The sequence below is a fragment of a genome, unplaced genomic scaffold, assembly GCF_019419815.1.
Source record: "Pyrus x bretschneideri cultivar Hongxiangsu unplaced genomic scaffold, Pyrus_bretschneideri_v1 Contig11, whole genome shotgun sequence".
Lineage (NCBI taxonomy): Eukaryota > Viridiplantae > Streptophyta > Magnoliopsida > Rosales > Rosaceae > Pyrus > Pyrus x bretschneideri.
Genome location: NW_025999402.1, coordinates 6,666,746 through 6,688,817, shown reverse-complemented (window position 1 = coordinate 6,688,817; position 22,072 = coordinate 6,666,746). Strand labels below are relative to the sequence as shown.

Sequence of the window (22,072 nt, the reverse complement as noted above, 5' to 3'; positions counted from 1 at the left end):
CAACACCACTAGGCTCTTCTGGATACAGGTATTTTCATTTTTCTTGTTTATTATTCATACATGCAATTCGCAGGCATAATTTCTAAACGTCATTAACTATTTGAGCGACAAACTCTTCATTTTTTCTTGTTCCTTAGTATTAACTCTCAACAAATTGTGAGTTCGCATGAAAAAGTAGAATATATATATATATATATATATATATATATATATATGTGTGTGTGACAAATACTTAGCTTTTTGCATGTTCTTTCAAAGAGATGCTAAATAGTACGTGTAGATGCACTATGCATTTTTTACATAAGAAATTCTTCCAATTGAAGTGTATTTGTTGACTGGATTTGAAACTCATAACGAGTCAAATTTGACATCAACGTCAAATTTATTTTTGATTAGTTTAGCAAATAAAAGTTTTGTTTCAAACAAATTTTCTAATAAATAAGAGCTCTACACAAATGATGAAATAATATTTGATATTTTGGTTATAGAAACATAAAATTTGACATAAGACTTTCGATTGACATATCAACCATCAATTGTAATTTAAATGTTATGATTTAACATTTTCTTAAAAATATAAAATCTATAATTTATATATACGAACACGACTGATATATATCAGTAGTTAAAGAGAAATAACTCTTTAAATGTATTTTATATGTATAGACCCAAAACAACATCTGAATCCATTAGCATATGAGCATATTCTAAAGTTAAAAGAATTTACAATACCAAACGTGTGATTACGTCAGATGGAATTCATTCATTTTTGTCCCTTCTCCCATTAAGAATTTAAGATTAGAGGCATTGTGCTGGACAAGGATCTCTTAGGATTCTCTTTGAGGGAATTCGAATGATCATTTAATTATGTTCGTTTATTGTACATCATGCTGTTAATTTTCGTTAAGTATTATTTATATTTCATTTAAAATTTAAAATTTAAAATAATTTCTAACTGTACGATATACAATGAAAGAACACAAATGATTAATCTCTTAAATCCTTACAAAAAGGGTAGAGGATGCTATTTACATTGCGCCACGCAAAACGGCTGTTGCTTGCGCGGCTTTTACGTGTTTCCTGCCTGTCATTGTGGGACCACGCTGGCCCACTCGCCTTAAATATCTTAATCACTAATCACCAAACATATTGACTAAACTCTCATTAATCAATTCATTGGACAAGAGACAAAACGTAATTAGTCCTCGTCAATTGACTTCACTCCGCTCCACACTCCACACACCATAAACATTATCTTCTCCAATATTCACATGAATTCTTTCACTCAATTTTAATTGTTGATGTGTCTGATCAATTTGATGAGAGAACCTTTTTTGTGAACAATGCTCTATCGCATAATTTGTTGACATACGTTGGGCCAGTTAATCAGAAAATTAATTTTTTCTTACTCAGGTAGCGTTCAAGTGATAAGAAATATTTATTTTTTATATTCATATTTTTCTAGTTGGTCAGAACAATACGTTGGCATTGAATTCGAGCTCAATCTCTACATTATAATCACATTAGCCCCTTATTTAGCCAAATGGCAAAAAATATGAAACAAATAAAATTAAATTATGCGTGAATATTTTATTCATGAAGAAATAAATTTAAAAAAAAAAAACGCGTAAACAAATATTCTAGGAAATACTCGAAATTAGAAAAGAAATTTATAACGTTACCTAATTAACAAAATTGTAAAAAAATTAAATTAAAAATGTGACTCAGTGAAGCTTCACAGAAGCTGCCTTTTCTTTTGTCTTCATCCTCACCTCCCCTGCTTTATAAATTCAAGATTTTTATCCAACGCTCCACAACTCAACAATTTCCCAAATCTTCCAAATTCCAGTCGAACAATCTTCTTCTTCCAACTTCCAATTGTCAACAACTCTCAAGAATCGTCGTCATGGATTGCAGGCCTCTGGAGGTAATCATCGACTCGGCCAACGACCTCAAGGATGTCAACCTCTTCTCCAAGATGGACGTCTACGCCGCCGTTTCTGTCGCCGGCGACCCCCGCAACAAGAAGCAGAAGACCAAAACCCCCGTCGTCAAGGACGGTGGCACCAACCCCAAGTGGACCAGCTACCCCATCAGGTTCACCGTCGACGAAGCCGCCCTCCTCAACAACCGCCTCAGCCTCAACGTCAAGCTCATCTCCGAACGCACTTTGGGAGACACCAAGATCGGCAAGGTCAAGATCCCGCTCAAGGAGCTACTCGACACCATGGGCGGCGGCGATGATCAGAAGAAGCAGATCAAGCACGTCAGCTACGGCCTCCGATCGTCGAGCGGAAAGCCCAAGGGGACCATCAATTTCGGGTACAAATTCGGTGACAAGTTTTCGGTTCCGGTTCCAGAGCCCCAGAAGAAAGTCTACGAGCCCGTGATGGCATACCCGACCGGACAGGCCGGGTCAAGCTCTGGCTACCCGCCCGCGGGTGCCTACCCACCTACCCAAGCTTACCCATACCCGCCACCCGGTGGGTACCCACCACCGCCTCATCAGCAACCTGGTTACGGCTACGCGCCACCGCCACAAGCCGGGTACGGATACCCGCCTCAGCCGGGGTACGGGTACCCGCCGCAGCAAGTTGTGCAGCCGCAGAAGCCTAAGAGGGGCGGAGGAGGGAACATGGCGATGGGTGTGGGAGCTGGGTTGCTGGGTGGATTATTGATCGGGGATATGATTGGAGACGTGGGTGAGATGGCCGCTTATGATGCTGGCTACGATGCTGGGGTCGGTGATGACTTTGGTGGTGGCTTTGATTTCTAGTGATTTTTTTTTTTTTTGTTTTTTTTTTTTTGGGGTGTTTTAATTTCTTGTTTGAGTTTTTGGTTTTGGGACGAAGGAAGACGTAAAAATGTTAGTGGAGGTTTTAGGGTTTAATGTTCAATAATCATCAGTAGATTAGTTGAGAGAAACTAAATTATAACTTTCTCCTTCTTCTATTTTCTTCTATCATATTTGTCTTTTTTTTTCTCATGAGTGACTATTGTGCTCAATGAAATACCTTAGCTGAAAAGCCCTTGGTAGTCTTCACCATTACTCCCCAGTATTCTTCATCTACCCTCGACAAGCTTCTATAAATAATAGTTATCGACATATGTTCGTATAAACTTTCGGCATATGTTGACAGGAATTAGCAGATGCGTACTAATTACACAACGAATAGCTCAATGAAACTTTTGTTTGTGATATTATGACCCATTATTTTATAATCGTGGCTACGCCACTATTCCCGTCTAAATCCCTTCTCCTCGAGTCCCCTCCTCTCTCACTTTTCTCTATTTCTTTCTCTCTATAAAAAAAAAGAAAAAAGAAAAAAAAAGGACAATACCAAATGTTAACGCGCTTTAATTGCAACGGTTCAAATACGGGGGAATTGGAGGGTAGGAGAATTTGAAGTGAATCTGGAGAAGTAGGTAAAGTTCACTTTCCAGTTTGTCAATCATAAGAACTATTCTGGAAGCGTTGAAAATGATTTTAGTGACGCAGCACGGTTATTGGAAGTCAATTAGTTGCCGGCAACCTATGCCAATTGCCAAACCATCCAAATTGCTTCCAGTCCAGTCCATCTGCCTACTATACTTTCCACCAAATAAAGGTCAAGGAATCCTTGTGTCACAGTCATAGCGTCAGCCTCACCCAAGAAAGGCTTTGGTGAGCGGCATTGATCACTTCAATTAGGCAACCGTACAAGGCTATGGATATGGCGGTCTGCATTCGACGCAGTGCAGGCGAAGGCGTAATCTCAAATGCATATTCTTCAACTCGCATAGAAACTGCATCTGCGGTATCATATCATAAACTATACCTTAGCGTGGAGAGACCATCCGAAAGAGGAAACGAAGTTACTCAACCATCAGAAAAACCTATATGATCTAAACATAGACCATGCCTAACATGAGTACAATGCGGTTGCATCTTCAAAGAACTTGCCGTTGGGTACCGGCCACCGCAGCAAGTTGTGCAAGTTGTGCAGCCGCTGCAGCCACGCGCCCGGCCACCGCCTCATCAGCAACCGGGTTACGGGTACCCGCGGCAGCAAGTTGTGCAGCCGCAGAAGCCCAAGAGGGGCGGATGAGGGAACATGGCGCTGGGTGTGGGAGCTGCGTTGCTGGGTGGATTCTTGATCGGGAATATGTTTGGATCGGGGTGATGACTTTGTTTGAGTTTTTTCAATAATCATCAGTGGATTTTGTGCCTTTTTTTTCCCCTATTCATTTTTCCACCAATTTTTTAGTTCTGCTGCTGAATGATTTTCCCATTTAAGTTGACTCTATATTTTTAAGCCATTTCAGTCTATACTAGCAATGGTGTCCGCGCGTTGCTGTGGGATTGAAAATTATATATACAACATATTTACAATCATATTTACAAATAATATCCTAATCATCATTTAATTGAAATGAATAATTAGTGACTTACTCAATAAGGTCCAAGTACTTTTCACTTAGCCAAGAGTAATGACCTGCATGAGGAAAGCTGAAGATGGTGATATCAAATTTCTTCCATTGGAGACAGGATGGATGTCCATCTCATGCACATCAACTTCATGCAACAGCAAGAACTGCATCCTCGTTTGCTCTTCTAAATATGACCATCTGCTCCAATGTTTTGCCTACAAAGAACCTGGAACATCAAATCGATTAATCTTGGACCACATTAAACAAATTCAAACAACCCCAAAATTTAATTTGTAGCCCAAAAAACCGGAGAATCAGTAATCGTGACATTTGTTGAGTACATATATGAAAAATGTACTTGAAGATTGAAACTTTCATCAAATAAATCACTACAAAAAGCAGAAAATTAGAGAAACCCAAATTATAAATTGCATAAACCTGTGCATAACCAAGGTTTGGAATCCTACCGAAATCAAGAATAGGCCGTTGTAAGTTGTAGTTCCTCAAACTCCTGAAAGAAACAACGAAAACACAAAGATATTCAATCTTGACATGATTTGTCGTGTTTAATGTTAAGAGCTACTTCTCGATTGTCATTCCAAACAACCAGCACCATCACCTAATGTGATATAACATCAGATAGAAACGGGAGATGTTCCTTGCAGTGGTTGGAAATATGCATTTCCCAACAAAAACTATGATTCCCTCTATTGTTGCTATGATTAATCACAAATCTTTTGGATTTACACCTCCGTAGTTGGAGCTTTAAATCTGATGTATGAATAAATAGAGATTGTGGTCCTTAGATCACACAATTTTACCTTTGAACTTGCTAAAAGACATAGAATCAGAAGCAGCACTTACAACTTGAACAGTTTAGACATGTTGCTATACGAGTTTGGAATTGTAGTCCCACCAAAGTTGTCAACTTGACTGCAAAACAAATAAGATTATAGGGCTAAGAAACTTGATACGGGATTGCATCCCTCAAATTATGTTGTAGACGGGTTTAGGGTTTAGGGTTTAGGGTTTAGGTGATGGTGCTGGTTGTTTGGAATGACAATCGAGAAGTAGCTCTTAACATTAAACACGACAAATCATGTCAAGATTGAATATACCTAAATAAGCAAAGGAGATATACCTAAACGAAATAAGCAAAGGAGATATACCTAAACGAAAACCAAGATGTCTCTCCACATGAGCTTTGCGATAAGAAGAGGTGCACTGGAGGTAAAAACTGCTCTTGTTAGCATTAACAAATTGACCATAAGATGTGCATACTTATTCAAGAAATTCTGAAGAGAGCGAAGATATTGAGCATTTCCACGACAAAAAATAAAAAGGTCATATGCATAGAACACATGAGTAAGAGGGCAACAACCCTTCAAGCCGTAATTGCAATAATTTGTCCAGTGGAGTAATGGAGAAATAGGATCCTCCTAACAAACACCTTGCAAACAAGAGAAAAATCCATGTGTGGTGCCATTTACTAGAACTAAAAGACGAGCAGATTGTAATAAGATATGAACCCAATCTACAAAAACACGACAAAATCTAAAATTCGAAAGCACCCAAAGAAGAAAATCCCAGTTTCAAGGTATAAAAAGCCTTAGCAATATCCACTTTTATGTGCACGTTACTGTCAAAAACCTTTTTGCCCATAAAATTGAACCCTTAGAAACTAAGGCTATGCAATAAAATATACGTCTATCTTTTAGAAATGCCGCTCGCTGAGAAGAAATAATACGGTTGACAATAAGTCCGACTCGATTAGCAATAATCCTATGAATTATTTTAAACACCATGTGACGATACTGAGTAACAATCGCAGCCCCTTTAACTTTTAGAGTTAAGCACAATAAAGTTTTATTTAGCATTGGGATATAACCCCTAGCTTCCGATGAATTTGATTATACATATGGAAACTGTCTCTCTAGCTATGGACCTTCATTTGTAAAGAGGAATTAGGTTTCTCTATCTTGGAATGCATATATTCCAAAAGATAAGCCCAGGGTCTTCCACTTACAAAGCAGATATATATGTTAGATTGCTTGTGTGTTTTTTGGTATACAACTTCAGTTTTTTCGAGAAAAAAAAAGAAGGAAAATTGTGTAATTAAATGTTCGACATTTTAACATTAATGCTGTCCCCTTTTTAGCCTTTTTACTTACACTAGTGAAGGTCTATTTTTCCTACTCTTTAGAGGAGAACTCTAGCTGCACACAAGCACCCATCGTCTACATGTACAAGGCGGATCCACATAGGGACCTGGAAGGTCCTAGGACCCGTCGGCGATCCGAAATCGCTGCTATAAATTTTCCAGGGACCCCTCATACTCGAGCATGAGGTCTGTGCAGGTTGCAGTGGCTGTCTTCTTCTCGGAGAAGAAGACCGCGCATGGAGAAGAAAGAAAATAGGGATCCTTCCTGCCTCTTTCCTCCTTGCTTCTGCCATGGTCTCATCCGTCGGTGCCATCCACTTCTCCTCCAACCTTTCTCTGTCGTCTGGTGGGGGCAGTACATAAACCCAAATTTCCCCAAATTATTTCAACCATCTTAGTAATTTTTCTTATGGGTGAAATTTCCTTCATAAGGTTAGTAAGATGGATATGATCTGTCATGGGTTGGTGAACTTTGGGGGTGGAGCTGCCATGGCTTCGGGAGAATGGGGAGGGAGGCAGTTGGTGGAGGTATGGCAACTTTGTTCTTAGTGAGATAGAAGGTGGATGTTTGGAAACTAGTAAAAGAGAAAAATAGTGTGTTTGGTTAGAAAGATAGTGGGAGTTTGGGGAGAGTTTTATTTGACCGGTATTTTAAATTTAGTGGTTCATATTAGATAATCAATAACTTAGGTATTCCCTAGTAACTTATGAAACCTCGTAATGGACGCTTGAATTATGATTTTATAATTTGTAATATTGTTTTGCATATGATTTTTGAATGAAAAGTATTATATTTAAATTTTCAATGTTATTTTTGTCTATAAATTTTTTACCTTTATAATTGGGACCCCCCGAGTTTAAAATCCTAGATCCACCACTGTACATGTATATTATGGTGAAGAATAAAAGAATCTCACACAGAGTTCTCCTAATATTAACTTATTCTATTATTGGTATTTCTCTTAACATATAACTGAGAGATCTAAAGTTTGAATTTCAAGAATGATAAGTTTGCAACCAAACTATTCCCCTACCCCTTAATATAATTTGAACAACTTTATTGTCATCTCATTATGAGGCTAAGCCCACTTTCTTTCTTTTAGTGTAGATAATATCGTTTGTTAACAACCAAAAAAAAAATTGCACAAACTACATATTTTCTCTCTTGTCAAAAGAGGATTCAAATTTTTTTTTATTACAAGCAGTATTATTACTTTAATTTATATTAAGTAGACAAACAAAATTTAAGCTCAAAATGCAACTGGTTAAAGAGAAATAGCCTAACCACGAAAATAATTCACTTCTTACATTTTTTTTTTCCCTTCTGTTTATAAACAAACTACCTGGTTGGTAGTCCATCCCAATGCAAAATCCTGCCAAGTACAAATGCGGAACATTGAACCTCTTTCTGGCACTTAAATTTAAAAAAAAATTCTTTTGGTTAACATTCTAGCGCTTATTTTATTTGATTTTTTTTTTAACAAACGAGACTAACTATATTGATAGGTTTAAAGACGTGAGTTAAGCTTTATAATAGATTAACTGTAATAATATGGTTCAAATTCGTCTTTAGCTACAACCGAATTTAAGACCTTTCACTTACAAATAAAAAAATAAAATTACTAAATCGTAGTAATAAGTGATTTCTAAAGATTAATTTGATGATCAAATGCATGAGTGGACAAAATGAATTGATTGAACAAACGACTGCCGACAAAGCGTCCTGTGTTTCATAGCGTCAGACTCTGCTATCATTCCTGAAATAGACTGTTTATCGTCAACGGCGGGCCAAATCCCCAGGCCCACATGCATGGACGGTTAAAGGTTCCCACTGTGATGGGCCCTACATGGCCCATCTCTGGCGCGCTTTTATATAGAAGAACGTGCAAAAAACACCCCGCTGAAAATGCTTACGTATGCCCTTGCGTAGCTTTGTGCACTAATGCTGCTTTTGGTCTGTGCCTTGAGTAACACTCATATCCGTACATCACTTTATTTTGTGAAGAAGGGCCACATGCCATGCTTATTTTTCACCCTTTTACTCATTGCATCTCTTTGATTTGGCAATTACCTTTAATTCATATAATTATTATTTTTTTCTTAGAAGTCTCAATTAAATTTCATACAGAACTCTTGAAATATTAGAGCAAACCTTAATACGAATAATATCGATCATAACCACGAAGTTCTGTAAATATCATAAAGTATCTTGAGGAGGAACTCCTCCTCAATATTAAGGAGTCAAGCCTATCTCTTAACTTCATGGTAGGGTTTATTATTTAAGGTGATTCAGTTGCAACTTACAAGTTACAAGAAGGGTAAGGTTAATTGTACGCAAATGGTATTCGACTATTAGTTAAATTTGTTAAATGTGAGTTATATAATGACTTACAATTAAAAAACACTCAAGCGTATGAACAATTAATCATAGTATTTCTTACACCAAACAATTAATGTATACACAAGAGGCAGTAGGCAGTGTTATAGTGGTAACCACCACAAATCGTTTGCTATGACATAATGATCATGTGTTTCCTAAGATTTTGAAGAAACATTTAATCTTGAATGTTTACAGCCGCTCAAATGAGAGAATCTGCCATGCAGCATGATACTTGTTCTAAGGGACATAATGATCGTAAGTTTCTTTTACATCATGATTTGAAGAATTAGTTAATTTTTTTTGTTTATATATAGCAATTTAGATAAATGAAACTATATAAATACGTCATGTCACGGAATGAGAAAAATACCAATAACAACGCAGTGATCAGATAGAGAATCCCAACTTGGTTACTTTTGCAAGTTGTGAGTGAGTGAGACCCCACTCACGTGTATGTATTTGGCATTCTACAATAATTCTATTGCCGCCGGACCAATAATCTACCTCTGCTCTTTTTCTTTTTTTCTTTTTTTTTATAACTTTAATATATGCTTTTAACCAAAAAACTTTACTATATGTTATTTTCATTGGCGGCTATAAGAGTATAAAACTTCCATTTGACAGAAAAAAATGTATAACTTCCCCTTCTCTTTCTTTCTTCCAATTTTAATGATTCTTTATAATGGTTAAACTTGAATAAAACTCATATAACTAAATGAGACATAACATTATAGCTAAATCCTTGTTTAGTTTACAATTATTATTTTCCTTTTGCAATATATATATATATATATATATATATATGTTGAGTTACAAGTTGCAACAAATTATAAATTAAACCTACTTGACTGCATCCAAACTTTTGTAAAACAAATAAAAAAAAACACTCTTTCTCTCTTTCTAGTAAAACAAAGAAGGAAAAAACACTCCTTAATTTCTTAATGCCTTGCATGAATAAATCCTAACTAATCAATTCACAACTAGCACTTCCTTGGTTTTTCTAAATAATAAACCCTAGCAACATCGCATCCCAAAAACCACGCGTTGGGACTTCAAAGCTTTGTTTGTGGGGACTTCAGTTATGAATTATCAGCTCCGAGTCTTCGACCATTGGTTAATTAAAACCCTAAATATATTAACAATATTGTCCCAGAAAGATGCCTCTGTTTGATCTAAGATAATACATAATTAATTACATAAAATAATTAGAAGTTGTTCTTATTCGACCTCCGCCACCAATCCTTGCTGTTCTGCAAATTCAACCATGTCGGCTATATTTTTAAATCGTCAGGCTAGCTATAGGTTGTGAGAAAAATAAAATTAAAAAAAATAAAAAATAAAAAAAAAGTATCAGTTGTAGGATTTTTTCTTACATTTCGGCTTCAAATTATATGAATATTTTTTTTTCACTCAGAAACGTAGTAACCAACATATTTTTTTTAAGAGTACGATATTCATTCATTAAATAATAAATATTACGTAGACATGTTTAAAAAATCTTAATAAAGCATAATTAATCACAAATTATTGAGCAGTTCTCTTAAGTACTTTGTTGATAGCCAAGCTAACCGAAAACAACATGATTACAAAGATGAATAGAACTAATTAAGTAGATTTTAGTGTAAATCTCACACTAGTAAGACTGTAATTCATTTGTTTGCCGAATTAGTTTACTTCTTTGCTCTTCTTTTGCAATTTTGTATGGGGTCACTTCCAATTAATTAACATAATAACGGTTTTTCATTGTTAATAATAGGTTAGATCAAAACACATGTACGACTTTAATCTGTTCATCATAATTTATCCATCCATGCATGAGAATGCTGCTTTCATTTAACCAAAATAACTCTTGAACTAGTCTACTACCACATTTTATTTGTTTTTAAATGCCATTGTTTTAAGTCATCTATAGGCATCACAATTCATTCTTTAATCTGTTGAAAAATGCCTTATTCATCAGAACCATTCATATTTTCTTAAAGGAAATCATACGTAAGTTTAAGTTAGCATGCTTAAGAAAGTATGAATTAATAATTTTGTGAAGAGAGTAGAATGATGGTTAAGGCACAACGAATTCATGTTTTAGGTCATCTTTGTTGACCAAATGATCTAAAAGACTAAGCACCAATTGTTCCTCTAATTTTATTCCAGAAATAATCATCTTCCATTTTAAGCAGTGTGGCCTTAATTCATTGACATTGTTTTTCCGTGGAAAACACGAAACAAATAATTGTACTTACTATACATATTTCACATAGCTGACTTCAACTAATCTTACTAACTTGACCTTTAGAAATATATGGTCGGTCCAATTATGTGGCAATTGTTTGATCTTCGACGACACGAACTAGCATGATCAGTATTTCATAAACTTCAAAACCCCACTTCAACCAACCAAATTCAGAAGTGCTTTGCCTAAGCTTAAAGAAGTGATTTTCGCATATTATTTTTCTTCCATGCGTACTTCTTTTGATTTCTGGACTTAATTAGATTGACTAAATAAAACATGTGTTGATGCACAAAATCAGTGAGACTTTAGAACAACGTAAAGTGTTAAGTTTGTGACCTTCGCTTGGTTGTTCCGATCACCTAGTGATGATAATATGTAAAGAAATAGAGACAAGGAAGCAAACACAAAATGTATGCGGCTTACCCTAAGTTTAGCTACGTTCACAGGGTAAAACGAGTTCTCATTAATAGTGAAGAGTTTACACAATACATAAGTTCAATCATAATCATCATTAGTCGGTTTTAATGACAAGTTTAAGTACAATAATGACATCCGGATTTAATTGTAGGAGAATGGTCCCCGTTTATAGTTGAGGAGAGTATTCCGCTCCCGGTCGATGTGGGACTCTAGGAGTTTTATTCCGATGTTGACAAGTGTTGTGTTGTGATTGGTCTCTTGATTGGAGAGGAACTCGTGTGCTTCGGCAAGGGTGCATCCACATGAACTCTTCAGTGGGTCCTTGAATGTATGGAGTTGACCCATACTTAGTAGCTAGTTTTGAGAGCGGTGAAGTATGGTACAAACAACCTAAATTAAGGAAAATAAATGAATAAGAGTAAAAAGGTCAATAAATTATATAATTAAATACTAAAGAAGATAAATACAAAGAAAAAAAAAATTAAGAGTTTGCTGACAGATGTTAGATAGCTATGGAGCAATGGTCCGTTAGGTTAAGATTTTCATATTCCTGAAAAAAAAAGGAAGGAAAAACACATTGTCTTAATATTGCACTTGTACACCCGTATTTTCTAACCAAAATTTAAAATAAAATAATCACATAATTAATAGCATATTCGTAATGTAATTAAGTCAACCGGCATGCCAAGGCACTTAAGAACCTCTCAATATTATCGGGTACTGCTATATGTACATCAATTTTTACTTCTCAAACATCTCTTTTAATTTTGACTTTTGGGAGAAGTAAGAATATGAGTGTGTGAATAACACGAACCTATTATTTAAAAGTATGCATAATTGAAGTTGCCCTACTTAATTTGGTTTCATACATAGGTGCTTTCAATCTATCGGTGTGCTTATCTCAGGTAATTAAGGTCAAGATATCAAATAGGTGTATATTTCAATTAAAAGGTATAAACTTTAGAAACCTTGAACTACTTATCGTGTGTGTGCGCACGCGCGCGCTCAAAGTCTGTCAGTATATGTAAGCTTATCAATAAGTATGTTTATGTCAAAGTTTATCATAAAATGCCAAATCTCGTAAATTAATCTAGCTTAACTTACGTGACTTCCACTTGCAAGTTGCTTTAGTTAATTAATAAACTAATAATTGTGGGAGGCGTTGCATATTGTAAATCGCACAAACGTGTCGCCTTGTAGTAGGTTAATGGCTAACTGCGTTTTACCAAGTTTGGAGGCGTCACCATTGCTATTATCCCTCTCATTCTCTTTCCTCCTTTCTCTCCTCCCCATCTAGACCAACCTCAAGGCTAGCCTCAATACCGTTCCACAATTCCAAACCAGGCTCAGATTAACCCATTCCTCCTGTACAGCTATCTCAATCTCAATGTCCTCATCTTCTTCTACAGGCCTGAAGATTTTGAGGATTTCAAAATACCAATCTTGGGTCCATTTGATTCCTAAAAAATATGAATTCATAAGCTAAAAAAATCTCAAAACTTTCCAAAAAATTCTTCAAAAATCATTTTTCGAAAACATAGTACCAACTGACCATCGTCTTCCTCGATGAAACATTAAGAGGGTAAAAGCGACGTAGCTTCAGTTGCTGAAGACTCTGTTCTTCCTCCCCAACTCCTCCATAACTGCTGCTAGAAGATAAATTAAAAAAAAAAATATATATATATATATATATATCAAATTTAAAAACGAAATCCAAAAACAGAGCAAACAGGTTGGTCACTCGCGAGTTTGGGTGCGAGCTCATCCCTAACCTTCTCACCAGAAACGAAGAATATGTAAAAATTAATCAGAGTTTTCATAAAATATACTACCTAATTACCTGCTATTGGAAACAAATAATAAATACACAGGGAATTTTAAAACAATTCAACTGCATGCAATTTAATCGAAATTTGTAAAGAAAAAAAAAGTCAAAATATTAGAAAAATTAAGAAGAAAAATTATTAACCACACAACCAAATTTAATAAAAATAAATTACCGAAATTAAAACCCAAATCCCAGAAATGAAGAAAAATGGAACCTTAACATGGAAATTGAAGCTTTACCTGCGGATCGGCAACATCGGCAGGTACCTCAAGAGTGAAAGACATAGAGTTGAAGATGCGTGAGAGAAGAGAGGGAGGAGTGTCTTGCGATCCATAGCTTCGTGTAAAGCTTGAAGACCTTGTAGAAATACGCGCGGTACTCGTGCCTGAACAAATTAAAAAAAATTGAAATGAAGAAATAGTTGTTTGGAAATTAGGGTTTAGGATGAGAAATGGGGAGAATCTAAAGAACCTCTGTTGCAGTGGTAAAAGGGGAGCTCTCTGATTTTAAAGAATCACAGGGAAGCTCTCCTCAAATATGGTGTAATTTGAGACCAGTAGAATCGCTTTAACTGAGATTTAAAAGCGAAAGAGAGCGAAAGAAGCAGATTTTCCTGACTAAGATCGCAAGTTCGGAGAGGGAGATAAGGCGGCGTTCGAGAGCGAGGGAGACAGAAGCAGAGAATTGTAAGAGAAAGAAATCCGGAAACGGAAGGAAAAAGTCGAGAAGAAAAGTGGAAGAAGTCGACGCACTACGACGATACACGCATGGAAAGCATGTATGAAAAAGCAGAGCAAAACCAAAAAGCAAAAGAAAACTAACGAAAAAGATATGAAAATTTTAAATTTTAACGATAAAAGATAAAATAAAAGATAAAGTGAATAGTATGAGGATTGATTTTTTAGTATAAAAATGTGATTTTTCGTTAAAGTGAACAGTATCATAGATTTTTTGTTAAAACTTCCAAAAACAAAAAACCAGAGACGGAGGAATGAGAGATGAGCATCCAGCAAGGACAAAACAAAGCAAAGTGTGAACAGTACGGGGACCAAAGCAGAAACCAAGGGCAGTTCCGCCCTTTCACTGTTGGTGAACAATGCTTGCTCTCACAGGTTGAAAAGTGGTTTCTGCTAAGCTTTAGTATATAGATAATGTACGGCACGTTTGAAAATCTCAACCAAACGATTGATATATATCATTAGTTAAAAAGGAATAACTCTTTAAATGTATTTTATATGTATAAACCCAAAATAATATCTAAAAGGAAAACTAATAAAAAAAGATTTGAAAACTTTGAGTTATAACGATATGGACAAAATAAAGGGTAAAATGAATAGTACTAGGTTTGATTTTTTAGTATAAAAATATGATTTTTCGTTAACATAAACAGTACCGTAAACTTTTCGTTAAAACCCCTATATCTAAAACCATTAGCATATGAGCATATTCTAAAGTTCATGAATTTATAGATGTGAACGTGTGATTACGTCAGATGGAATTCATTCACTTTTGTTTCTTTTTTCGGAAAGAAATCATCTTCGCATCTTTTCCTTCAAAATCCAGAGATCAAGTGATCCAAAACTTTAAAATTTGATCCAACGATTAAAAACAGAAAAATTAGTAAAACTTTTAAAAATTATAATAATTTTTAACCGTTAAATCAAATTTTAAATGTCCAAATCACTTGATACCTGAATTTGAAAGGAAAGATTCAGAGATGATCTCTTTCTTCTTCTCCCCATTAAGAATTTAAGTTTAGGAAAACTAATGAAAATGATTTGAAAACTTTGAGTTTTAATGATAAGGACAAAATAAATGATAAAGTGAATAGTACCAGAATTAACTTTTTAATGTAAAAATATGGTATTTCCGTTAAAGTGAATAGTATAACGGATTTTTTTCTTTCTAAAACTCCCTTTTAAGTTTTAGAGGGGCATTGCGCCACACAAAACGTCTGTTGCTTTGCGCGGCTTTTACGCGTTTCTGGCATGTCGATGTGGGAATACCGCTGCCCCACTCGCCATATTTAATATCTTGATCACTAATCACTCAATTTTAATTGTTGACTAGAAATATTGCCCGCGCGTTGCTGCGGGATTAGAAATCGTATGAAAAAAATGTTTCAAAGCTATAATATATTGTTACAAAATGTTAATGTTATCTACACCGAAAGATGTTTGAACTTATTGAAAGAATTTTTACATGAAGAGCATAAATTGGATGAACGAGGCTCTTGAAATTCTTTGAACCACTCTGAATAGCATTACCTGTGAATGATTGATTGTGTAACAAAAATTAATAAAAGAGTATAATAGATGAAACTTTCATATGTATAATTCAAACTTCTACACATTTATCCGTACTTTACAAATTGTTAGAAACTGCTAAGATAACAATTGGTATCACATAATTGGTATGCTATTAAACATAATGAATTCCATGAAACAAAAAAAATGATATGCAATTTTAACTTACGATGCTAAAGAAGCTCTATAAGAGTAGCTGGGTCCTCTATGTTTTATCCATCAAAGGCATTGCAACTGTAGATCCTGAAAACTATAAAAATCCATCCAGTCAAGAGAGAAAATTCAATAGTTATGGGTAAGGTGAATATGGAACCACAAATGTAAGATATACTTGACAAATTTGCAAATTCATTACAATTTCAATTGAATTTCTCGCTTAAAATTCTTAATCTTCAAAACCAAATTAGTTTTATCAAACAACATTCAAAAATAAAATCCAATAAAGGAAAATATCAATTGAATAACCTGAATAAGTGGAAGCATTCATACCTCAATTTAATTTCCAGCTTAATTTTGTTGCTTAAAAATTATGGTCTGCAAAACCAAATCAGTTTTATCAACAATAAGGTATCAATTTATGAAAGCAAAGACAACACATAAAAAGAACATTAAAACTGGAAACCAAATCGTGATACTTCACCATTTGACATAGAAATTTTATCTTGCCTACATACATTGAAATCATTTTTTGTATCTATACACTGATAATTTGAGATTCAATATGGAAAAATTAATCATGACCATTCCTTTCTTTTTAAATCTTCAGGGAAAAATTGAACCACAAACAACCAAAAAACCCAAATAAAAAATAAATTTAACAGCAAAGAGATAAAATATATACCTGACCCAAAAATGGCTTGCAAGCTCCAGAATAAAACCCTAAAAGACACCAAAATCTAATATATATATATATAATTCCCACATATTCGACTTTCACACTATAGAAAACACAACTTCATTGTGACAGCCCTTCCCGGACTTTTCGTAACGTAGGGGTGAAATGACGGTTTTGCCCTTAGCATGGTTTTTCATTGTGTGGTCATTTTTGGTTTTTGGTTGGTGGATTTTGGACCACACACACATCCACACACATTCCTCTCTTTCTCTGCCATGTCCCGAGTCTCTCTCACTCTTCCTTTCCTATCCTTTTGTACGGACGACAACCAAAACCATTGAAACCTTCATAGATCGAGGAAACAAATTACATATTCGTGCTCGTGAGGTCCTTATGAGTTCAACCATACCCATTTCAGGTAAGGATACCTTCGTTTTCACGTCGAACTTGGGATCCCCCGATTTGGTCACTGTTCATGCACACGTTAATTCTTGTGTTTTTGGGAATTTCAAGCTTGTAGGAAGCTTGGTGAGGTCCTTAGGAGGCTTGGGGTGGTTCGTTTGAAGGTTTTGGACGTCGGGATCGTGAGTTACAAGTTTGGTCGGAGTTTGTGGTGTTTTCCCAATGAGATTCTGTGGCTTTTAGTGCTTGAAAGTGGTATGGATTTGTTCCTCTTGTTGTAAGCTTCATTTTGGTACCGATTTTGTGAAATTTGGTTGAAAAACGAAGAAGATACATGGTTTTGAAATTTTCCCGGTTTTCCGGCGCCGGAGTTTGGTCGGAGAAAACGACGGAATATTCCTAACGGCGTTAACGGATTCCGTCAGAGTTAACGGAATATTCCTGACGCTGTCAATGTGCCAGGCACGTGTCTGCGCCTGGGTGGCGCATGTGGCCGTGCCTTGGCAGGCACATGGGGGGGTGTGCAGCATCGGAAAATTTTTCTGAAAATATGGGGATGTTCTTAAGGTTGAGTAGATCACGTTGGTGTATTCATACACCCCATTTGAGCTTTGTATGAGAAGTTATTTCATAAGGTTGGTTATATGCTTTAAAATTAACGTTTTTATAGTTGTTTCACATATAGGTGAGATTTATCCCGAGGACGAGCGCGGTCACTCGAGGCAAGGGGGTTACGACCCTTCTACATATTAGTGAGTGGGCTTTTGGTTTTCCGTATATACCTATATACTTATGTTTTTCCCGGAAAGTGAAATGAAATGTTTATACGTTTATATGTCATGCATTATGTTTGCCCATTTAATTATGCATTATTAGTCGCATATGTATATGTTTGGTGTTGCGGACGCACATGTAAGTGCCAAGTGAGTTATAATTTATGTTTATATTCAGTAGTGATTTGAGATGCATAGAGAGCTCATAACCTACACCCCCGGTGTTAGTGCTCCCGCCCAGAGTTGGGCACAGTCCTTCACGTGATGTTCACTTCCCGCACCACACGCTCATCTTGGATCCAAGTTAGGTGCACAGTCCTGTCGTACATACCACTTTAGGTGGTTCCGACTCGTAGGTGACCCGCGATTATTCGCCCAGCCTTCACGTGATCGTAGCACTTGAGCGTACTTATTATACACCTAGTCCTGTCGTACAGACCACTTTAGGTGGTTCCGACTCATGTGCAAGTATAGTTAGTGAGATGGAGATTTGAGCTCTAGATTCAGCCGTACATGTCACGTTAGGTGACTCCGGCTGACAGATTACATGACATTGTTTAGCATTACCTAAGTACTTGCATTCTGTTTTGAGGCATCTGACATGGCATATTTCTGAGCATTACTTATATTTATATGTATATTCTATTTTCTGGGAAGTATACACGTTTTACGGCGAGGGGTTAGAACTTCGTTTATGAAATGGTTTTTGAAAAGCTTTATTTTTGCCCACTCACCCTTTCTGTTTTGCGCCCCTCCAGGTTCTAGTTGGCTAGCACTTTTGGTGGCTCCCCAGAGGATTTTCCCAGCATATCTGACAGATTATCACCAGTGTAAGACCACATTCGGGTGTGTTTATGTAGTGTTGTTTCTCCCGGACTGCATTAGGTCTTCATGCTCTGAACTTTGTTTTCACACTTACGCTTGCACATGTATGTTCTTACTTGTGTATAGCTGATTTTTATTTATTCGTACTTTTATTATTATTTATTAGCTTCCGCACTGTGCACATGGTTACGTCACTTCCATGTGACGACCAACATGCCCCGATCTCGATCGGGGTGTGTCATTCACAATATTAAAAAAAAAAAAAAAAAAAATTTGTTGCAAAAAATGCTAAAAGGAAAAAACTGAAATTATTTACCTTGAGCATAAACGACTTCGAAGTTGCACATAGAAGCCCCAAAAAACGAAGAGCAAAGTGTCCTGAAACAAAAAAAGAGCTGCAAATCATACAACCAAACGACAGTTCCAAGAATATAAACAAAACACCAAAAATTACAAAAACTAAATTCCAAAAAGCATAGAGCATCGTGTTCTGAAACGAAAGACACAAACAAATCATACACCCAGACATCGAATCTAATAATATAAAGAAAACACCCAGAATTAGAAGGAAAAATTCATACAAAAATCCCACTTGAACATGGAAAACTACAAAAATAAAAATTAAAACAGCAATACTTCAAAGGTTAAAAAAACTCACCACAAACAGAGGTGGACCTTGGAGATAACAAATCCACCCTGATGAAATCCAAAAACCAACAAAATGAGTACTGACCCAGGGATTTTAAACGGAAGATGCAGCAACTATTTATTTTTCCAAGGGTTTTAAACGCAAGAAATTTGCACAAATGATTTGGCTAAGCAAAATGAGAAAGATGAGAAGATCGGAAACCAAAGGTTGAGAAAAGGAAAACAACTGGAAACTGAAGGAGATTCGGAGAGATGCAATTGAAGAGAACTTATACACGATGATCGACACGTGGCAAAACAGTGGAGAACGCATGGGAAGGCTGTGCAAAAGAAGAAAAGCAACGGGCAAGCTGGCATCAAACAGGGGCAAACATGTTCCAGATTTTTGTTTTTTTAATTATACTTTGGTGGCAAGGCATGCATCATTGCTGCCAGGTGTGATGAGGTAAGGTTTTTTAATTATTTTTTGGTGGAAATGCATGTACCATTGCTGCTAGTGTGGATTAGGTAAAGTAAAAGAGGGAGTCATAATGGAAAAAGTAAAGTAAAGTAAAAGAGGGAGTCATAATGGAAAAACGCTGAAATCGAAGAGAGAGTCGGATGGCGACACAAAAAGTAAAGTAAAAGAGGGAGTCATAATGGAAAAAAAAGATATCTAGGATGATCAACACGTGGCCAAAGAGTGAAAGAATTCCGAAGAAAAGAAGGATAACAATAAGGGTTTCTCCAACGCACGAAGCAAGCGAGAGAAATGGAAGAAAGCAGAGAAGCCAGGGGCAGATCCGTCCAGACATTATTTCTGAACAGTGCCGGAACCCAACTGGATTTTAGTATATATAATGTGTTTGATCAATTTGATGAGAGAACCCTTTTTGTGAACAATGCTCTATTGTATAATTTGTTGACATACGTCGGGTCAGTTAGTCAGAAAATTAATTTTTTCTTCCTCACATGACGTTCAAGTGATATGAAATATTTATTTTTTATGTTTCGATTTTTCTAATTGGTCAGAATAGTACGTTGGTATTGAATTCGAGCTCAATCTCTACATTACAATTACATTAATCCCTTATTTAGCCAAATGGCACGTCAAAAAACAAAAAATACGAAACAAATAAAATTAAATTACGTGTAAATATTTATTCATGAAAAAATAAATTTAAAAAATATACGCGTAAACAAATATTATAGGAAATACTCGAAATTAGGAAAAGGAATCTATAACGTTGCCTAATTAACAAAATTGTAAAAAAATTAAATTAAAAAATGTAACTCAGTGAAGCTTCACAGAAGCTGCCTTTTCTTTTGTCTTCATCCTCTCACCTCCCCTGCTCAATAAATTCAAGATCTTTATCAACCAATTCACAATTCAACAATTTCACAAATCTTCCAAATTCCAGTCGAACAATCTTCTTCTTCCAAGTTCCAATTTCAACAACTCTCAAGATCCCCTCAAGCACGTCAGCTACGGCCTCCGATCGTCGAGCGGAAACCCCAAGGGGACCATCAATTTCGGTGACAAGTTTTCGGCTCCGGTACCAGAGCCCCAGAAGAAAGTCCAAGAGCCCGTGATGGCAAACCGGCCCGGACATCCCGGTGGTGGGTGCCCGCCACCGCAGCAAGTTTTGCAGCGGCAGCAAGTTGTGAAGCGGCAGCAAGTTGTGCAGAGGCAGCAAGTTGTGCAGAGGCAGCAAGTTGTGCAGCGGCAGCAAGTTGTGAAGCGGCAGGAAGTTGTTGTGCAGAGGCAGCAAGTTGTGCAGCGGCAGCAAGTTGTGAAGCGGCAGGAAGTTGTTGTGCAGAGGCAGCAAGTTGTGCAGCGGCAGCAAGTTGTGAAGCGGCAGCAAGTTGCTGTGCAGAGGCAGCAAGTTGTGCAGCCGCCGCAGCCACGCGCCCGGCCACAGCCACCGCCTCATCAGCACCGGCAGCAAGTTGTGCAGCCGCCGCAGCCACGCGCCCGGCCAGCGCCTCATCAGCACCGGCAGCAAGTTGTGCAAGTTGTGCAAGTTGTGCAGCCACGCGCCCGGCCACAGCCTCATCAGCACCGGCAGCAAGTTGTGCAAGTTGTGCAAGTTGTGCAGCCGCAGAAGCCTAAGAGGGGCGGATGAGGGAACATGGCGCTGGGTGTGGGAGCTGGGTTGCTGGGTGGATTCTTGATCGGGAATATGTTTGGATCGGGGTGATGACTTTGTTGTTTGAGTTTTTTCAATGATCATCAGTGGATTTTGTGCCTTTGTTTCTGTTCAATAATCATCAGTGGATTTTGTGCCTTTTTTTTCCCTATTCATTTTTCCACCAATTTTTTAGTTCGCTGAATGATTCTCACATTTAAGTTGACTCTCTATATTTTTAAGCCATTTTAGTTTGTAGTATATATGATCTATAAATTCAAGAGAATCATGAATTCTGTTTATAAAGAAGTTAGCACCAGATATTAACGTAATTTAATTACTGACGACCGGAGGGTAGGATAATTTGAAGATGAAAGAACCCTACTGACTAATATAAATTATTCTGGAAGCGTCTTCAACGATTTTAGTGGACACAGCACAGTTATTGGAAGTCAATTAGTTGCCGGCAACCCATGCCAATTGCCAAACCATCCAAATTGCTCCTAGTCCAGCGCACTCCATCTGCCTACTAAAGTCTCCACCATAAAAGTCAAGGAATCCTTGTGTCACAGTCGAAGCGTCTGCCTCACCCTTTGGTGAGCGGCATTGATCATTTCAACTAGGCAATCGTACAAGGCTATGGATATGGCGGTCTGCGTTCGACGCAGTGCAGGCCAAGGCTGGGCGAAGGCACACAATAACACATAATACATAAAACCCTCATCCTGGTTCCATAGATATAAACATCA

At 36.8% G+C, this 22,072-nt stretch overlaps 2 protein-coding genes and 1 long non-coding RNA gene across 4 annotated transcripts; 2 read left to right on the top strand and 1 right to left on the bottom strand.

Moving 5' to 3' along the window:
* Positions 1–1,889: 1,889 nt before the first annotated feature.
* On the top strand, positions 1,890–2,945 carry LOC125473613 (protein SRC2-like). The gene has a single exon (XM_048576712.1). It carries the CDS (start codon positions 1,907–1,909, stop codon positions 2,774–2,776), a length of 870 nt encoding a protein of 289 aa, XP_048432669.1. The 5' UTR covers positions 1,890–1,906; the 3' UTR covers positions 2,777–2,945.
* Positions 2,946–15,535: 12,590 nt separating this feature from the next.
* On the bottom strand, positions 15,536–19,725 carry LOC103959343. 2 transcript variants are annotated; one of them, XR_007255449.1, is made up of 4 exons: positions 18,884–19,033; positions 16,222–16,266; positions 15,902–15,982; positions 15,536–15,693 (listed from the first exon to the last, which is right to left on the bottom strand). It is a non-coding gene; the product is annotated as an uncharacterized LOC103959343 (long non-coding RNA). The 2 variants fall into 2 exon arrangements; XR_007255450.1 differs by lacking the exons at positions 16,222–16,266; positions 18,884–19,033 and adding an exon at positions 19,226–19,725.
* Positions 19,726–19,966: 241 nt separating this feature from the next.
* Positions 19,967–21,482, top strand: LOC125473900 (putative cyclin-dependent serine/threonine-protein kinase DDB_G0272797/DDB_G0274007). Its single transcript, XM_048577320.1, has 3 exons — positions 19,967–20,106; positions 20,227–20,230; positions 20,616–21,482. The coding sequence occupies exons 1-3, from the start codon at positions 19,967–19,969 to the stop codon at positions 21,318–21,320; spliced, it is 849 nt and encodes a 282-aa protein (XP_048433277.1). The 3' UTR covers positions 21,321–21,482.
* The last annotated feature ends 590 nt before the right edge of the window (positions 21,483–22,072 follow it).

Coding starts and splice junctions, on each gene's coding strand:
- LOC125473900 (XM_048577320.1), top strand. CDS start 19,967: ATGGAAGAAAGCAGAGAAGCCAGGGGCAGATCCGTCCAGACATTATTT.
- LOC125473613 (XM_048576712.1), top strand. CDS start 1,907: ATGGATTGCAGGCCTCTGGAGGTAATCATCGACTCGGCCAACGACCTC.